Source organism: Chrysochloris asiatica, unplaced genomic scaffold, assembly GCF_000296735.1.
Source record: "Chrysochloris asiatica unplaced genomic scaffold, ChrAsi1.0 scaffold00348, whole genome shotgun sequence".
In the NCBI taxonomy this organism is placed as follows: Eukaryota; Metazoa; Chordata; class Mammalia; order Afrosoricida; family Chrysochloridae; genus Chrysochloris; species Chrysochloris asiatica.
Genome location: NW_006408866.1, coordinates 1,669,120 through 1,674,784, shown reverse-complemented (window position 1 = coordinate 1,674,784; position 5,665 = coordinate 1,669,120). Strand labels below are relative to the sequence as shown.

The 5,665-nt window shown below is 39.6% G+C and overlaps 1 protein-coding gene across 1 annotated transcript in view; it reads right to left on the bottom strand.

The window, feature by feature from the left end:
* The window catches only part of LOC102821526 (acyl-coenzyme A synthetase ACSM1, mitochondrial-like), a 30,562-nt gene that overhangs the window by 6,470 nt on the left and 18,427 nt on the right, over positions 1-5,665 (bottom strand). Inside the window, exons 8-9 of the mRNA XM_006875975.1 lie at positions 1,320-1,447; positions 1,235-1,253 (exon numbers count right to left, since the gene is read on the bottom strand). Of these exons, the coding sequence (XP_006876037.1) occupies positions 1,235-1,253; positions 1,320-1,447 (147 nt within the window). The remainder of the gene's footprint in view (positions 1-1,234; positions 1,254-1,319; positions 1,448-5,665) is intronic.

Below are 5,665 nucleotides of genomic sequence, written 5' to 3'. Positions count from 1 at the left end.
ATGACAGGGGGTAGATGCTTGGTCTCCCAAAGCTCAGGGTCTTTGGATCAAGTGGTTTCTGTCACTGTAAAATTTCTTTAAAGCCCCAAATTTTATTAATTATTCTTTTAAATTTGGTATCTTATTTTCAAATATAAATTGTTTACTTTAGACATTATAAAACAAAACAAAATCACATCAGTTTCCTGAAATATCCCAGATTTGTTAGTCTAGGGCAAGGGTGGGAAATCGTTTTCCTCCCAAAATTTATTTGCGAGCCATACAAAATTATCAACTTAAAAATAAGCCTGCTGTATTTGGTCAAACATTTAATTAACTCAGTCCTAATGTGTGGCTCTGTGGGTTAATTCTCCAGACTGTAAAGCTATTTGAACTGCAAGGTTGGTGGTTCAGGCTCACCAGCTGCTCCTTGGAACCCCTATACAGGGTCACTATGGGTCAGAACCGACTCGACGGCACTTCACAACAACAACATTGTGATTGCTGGGATTGCAGTTGTCTTGCAGGGCAAGACCAAGTCATTTGGAGGGCCATGGCCAGGCATTCACCTCAGTTAAAATCTGGGCTCCACCATGTGATGTCTTTGAGACTTACAACAACCTTCTTCACTGCTCTGTGACTCAGTTTCCTCATCCTAAAATGGGGATAAAATAGCATCTGTCTTATACCATTGAAGGAGCCTGGGGAGTGTAGGAATTTTGTGATTGGCAGCTAACCCAAAGGTTGGCATTTCAAACTCAATTGGATTCCATGGAAGAAAGGCATGACGGTTTACCAGTAGACCCTTTGGAGCAGTTCTGCATGGGGTCACCAGGAGGCCAACACAGCAACATAGCATCGTGGGTTGGTTAGATGAGTTACTAATTTAATTGCAGAGCATTTTGCATCTTAAGTACTTCATAAACATCAACTATTCTCATTGTGTCTCTCCTGTAACATCTTGGGCCCACACGAAGAGCTCACGCATAAAATAAACTCCCTCAATTTATGGGGACCAGAGCAAAAGTCTCCTTCCCAATCTCAATGCCCCCTTAAATTACATGATGTCATTTACATCTTCCAGACTCAGTTGAACTTCATTTTGATTGATTCTTGGGGACACAAGCTTTGGTGTGTGTGTGTGTGTGTGTGTGTGTGTGTGTGTGTGCACGCGTACACACGCACAAACAGATACACCTTGGGCCAGGATCCGTAGACATGGTTCTATTTGGAATTAGACTGAAGCTTCCCTCACCAATACATGGAGGAGTGACCTGGCGAGCCAGACCCCATTAGTCATAAGGGGTGACAGCTACTGGCCTAGGGTCAGCCACACCTACCCAGAGGCATTGATGACATCATCGCTTCTCCCCAGGAACCAGATGTAACCCTCTTCATCAATAGTTGCTTTGTCCCCGGTATTGTAAAAGTCCCCACATTCCACTTGAGCTGTCTTTTCTGGGTCGTTCTGCAAAGAGAAGTGTGCCCCCCTGTTGAAGGCGGTGGGTTTAGAGATGATGAGAATAATCCGGAGTCAGGTCTGGGTCCAAGGCCTGTCTGATATCATCAGCGACTGGAGCGAGTTTTTAATCTTGCTGAGTCTACACTCATTACGTGTGAGCTCTCGGGGCATGTTACTGCCTAATCAGTGGACGTTATTAAACCAATTTTGATGACAATGAGAAAACTCACTTTGGTGTGGCATTTCTCTCAAATAAAATTTCCATGAACACAGAAACCCTATTTCTCTTATTCTCTGCTGTAAACTCAGTTCCCATACAGTACCTGGTGCCTTCAATGAACATATGAGGTGGTCTTCAAAAATTGCATCATATCTTCATTATTTTTTATTCCCTGTTTTTACAAACATTGTAAAGCCACCTCATACACAGAATGAATTTTCTTCCCCTCAAACAATTTCATTTGATCCTGGAGTTTTTATGTATGTGATTGGTATTTTTAAAGTTAAGTTTCTTATAGATATACACACAATTGTAAGAGGAAGGGAAACTACCAGGGTGAGGCATACATTATCCACACTCTGCTTATATTAAAATGCCCATCCACGCCCACTGCTGATGACAACATTGAGCATGCTCGTAAAGGATTCTGTTGAATAGACGAGTGACAGTGGATTATATGGCAAATCAAAGGGAAAGCTTTCAGTTTCTCTCCATTGAGAGTGATGTTGACTGTTGGCTTTGTATATATGTGCCTAATTATGTTGAGGCATTTCCTTTCCATTCTTACATTGTTGAGTGTTTTTTGTATCAGGAATGGATGTTGGATTTTGTCAAAAGCTTTTTCTACATCAATCGATAGGATCATATGGTTCTTTTCCTTTCTTTAATTTATGTGGTTACATTGATTGTTATTCTAATATTGAACCATCCTTCAATCCCTGGCATGAATCCCACTTGGTTAGGGCATATTATTTTTTGATATGTTGTTGAATTCTACTGGCTAGGATTTTGTTGAGAATTTTTACATCTATGTTTATGAGGGAAACTGGTCTATAATTTTCTTTTTTTAAGTGATTTTTTGTCTGGTTTTGGTATAAGGGTTATGCTTACTTCATAAAATGTATTTGGGAGTTTTCCATCCATTTCCATCTTCTGGAATAGTTGGAGTAGAATTATTTCTCTGGTTAGATTTATTTCTAAATATTTCACCCTTTAAGTGGCTGATATCTCTGATGTTTGGAAGACTGTAAAGCCATCTGGACCTGGACTTTTTTTTGTTATGTGGGGAGTTTTTTAATGATCTGATCAATTTCTTCTTTTGTTATAAGTCTGTTCAAGTTTTCTATTTCACTCTATGTTCATTTAGGTAGGCCATGTTTTTCTAAAAATTTATCCTTTCTTCAATGTTTTCCAATTATTGGAATTATCATTGTTTATACTATTCTGTTATTATTTATTTCTGTTGGTTCTGTTGTGACATCACCTATATCATTTCTTACACATGATATTTACCTCCGGTCTTTCTTTTCTTTTGTTATATTTGCCAGTGGTTTGTCAATTATTTTAACCCTTTCAAAGAACTAACTTCTTATCTTGTTGATTCTTTCTATTGTTTTTCTGTTTTCTAATTCATTTATTTCTTCTCTAATCTTTATTATTTCATTTCTTCTGGTGACTGTAGGCTTACTTTGAGGGTGTTTTCCAAATTGTTGGAGATGTGTTCATGTATTGATTTTGGATCTTTTTTCATTTTGGATGTGTGCTTTTAATCCAATAAATTTCCTTCTAACTAATGCTTTTGTTGTATCCCAGAGGTTTTGGTATATTGTGTTTTCATTCTCATTTGTTGCTCAGTTTCCATGCATTTGATTTAATTTCCTTGATGTTTCTCTTGCTGGTTTCTAATAAAACATGTGATCTGAAAAGTTGCTTTGTAGTGTTTCAATATTTTAAAATTTATTGAGATTTTCTTTGTGGCCTAGTAGATGATCTATTGTGGAGAATTTTCCATATGCACTGGAAAAGAATGTGTATTGTGCTGTTGTTGGATTGAATGCTTAGTATAAATCTTTGAGGTCAAGTTGGTTGTGTTATTTAGTTCTTCTGTTTCTCTGTTGCATTTCTTTCTAGTTGTTCTGTCCTTTACTGAAGGTGGACTATTAAAATGTCCTACTATTATTGTTCTTTATGGGAGCAAAAAGCCTTATCTTTCTCCAGCGGAACAGCTGGTAGTTTTGAACTGCTGACCTTAAGGTTCGCATCGCAGCCCAATTCGTAACCACGCAAGGTCAGCAGTTTGAAACTACCAGCTGCTCCTCAGGAGAAAGATGAGGCTTTCTGTTCCCCTAAGGATTTACAGCCTCGGAAACCCTGTTCAGGATCACTATGGGTCAGAACCGACTCGATGGCACTTAACAGCAACAACAACAACTATTATTGTAAGAGTCCTGGTGTGGTACTTCAGGATAATGTGCTGGACCCCAAGGTAAGTTTGAGCTGCAAGGTCAGCAGTTCAAACCCACCAGCCACACCTCAGAAACCCTATATAGGGTCGCTATGAATCAAAACTAACACGACAGCACATAACAACAACACTATTGTAAGGAGTTCTGGTAGTGTAGTGGGTTATGAGCTGGGTCAGCAGGTTGAATCTACCAGCTCCTCCACAGGAGAAAGATGAGGCTTTCTGCTCCTGTAAAGATTTACAGCCTCAGAAACCCTATGCAGAGTTGCTATGAGTCAACATTGACGTCACAGCACAGCATTACCACCACTATCATTGTAGAGTTGTCTGTTTCTTTCAAATCTACCCCTTTGCCCTTTCAATGTGCTGTCCGTTTCTGAAATCCTAGTATTAATCTTCTGGATCTCTATTTGAAGATTCTGTATTGTCTTGAATCCTTTATCTATTTTGTTTGACTGTTCCTATAGTATTTTCCAGAAATATTCCTTGTTTCCTTGACCTTTCTCTTAATCACTTGGAGGTTGCTAAATATCATCCTCTTGAATTATTTTTCATGTACTTTCAATGTCTTTTTTTCCTCAAAAGTGTTTTCTAGCTCTGCCTCTTGGTCACTAGTGTGAGTCACTGTCTTGTTTCTTCATGTGAATAGTAATTGTCTGCCACTTTCAAGACATTGTGCTGTTGTTGTGTTTGTATTAACTTGGTGATTGTATGCAGGTGTCTTCTTATGAATTCACCAGCTGCCTTCTGGTGGGTGTGATCAGGAGATGAGCTTGTGCACCGCTGTTTACTGTCTGTGCAGTTCAGTTCAGGATGGATTTAGCTGATGGCTGTTGTCACTGATCCAGTGTGTAGCAGCTGGTATTGGGTGGGATAGTAGAGGGTCCAGCTGTGGCTGGGCTGTATGAACACAGTTGCTGTCTCCTATTGAGTGAGGTAAGAAGAGAAAACACACACACAAGAGAGAAGGAAAGCAAACAAACAAGCAAAGAGCAGCAAAAAAAAAGGAAATGGTAAAGAAAAAATAGAGAAGGCAACAGTTAGAAATACAATACGAAAACTAAAGAGAGAAAAGAGCAAGAGGAAAATAAAATAATAAAAAAGGGAAAAATAAAAGAGAGAAGATAAAAAGAAAGAAAAAAGTCAAGTACAGTTAGGGAGAGGAATGAGCAAAAGGGAAAGAGATCAGGAGAACAAACAAGATGATGGATTGGGTAGACGTGCAGTGAGGAGCTCTGTCAGCAAGAACACAGAATACAGGACCAAGCAGGCTCATGGGATGGTACCAGAACTCTGAACCACATATAAAGGAATATTTAGTAGGTTGGAAGGCTTACAGCCAGGGGAATTCATAGCAGAAGCAAGAAATCCATTGCTTTCTAATCAAAGATGCTCAGCTGCTCCTGACAGAACCACGGAGATAAAGGTGTGGACATTCTTTTTTGTTTGTTTGTTTGTTTTTCTGTTCACAGGAAGCCACAACAAGAAGGTGTAATTCAAGGCTGCAATCTTCAGGGTGCTAGGTGTCTGTCTCTGGTTGTTGTCTGTTCTTGTTGGTTCTCAGTTCACAGACCTCTCGCTGTCTGTGCACCTCCATTCTGGTGACTAAAGGGGATGTCTGAGCGAGTGGACACCCCACCCCCACCCATGGAGGGTTCTGCTACATATGTGCACAGATCTCCTTAAAATTTAAAGTGACAGTTTCCACTTAAAACCAAACAGCAGTGCAAAACAGCCACAGCCAGCCCTGACTTTTTCC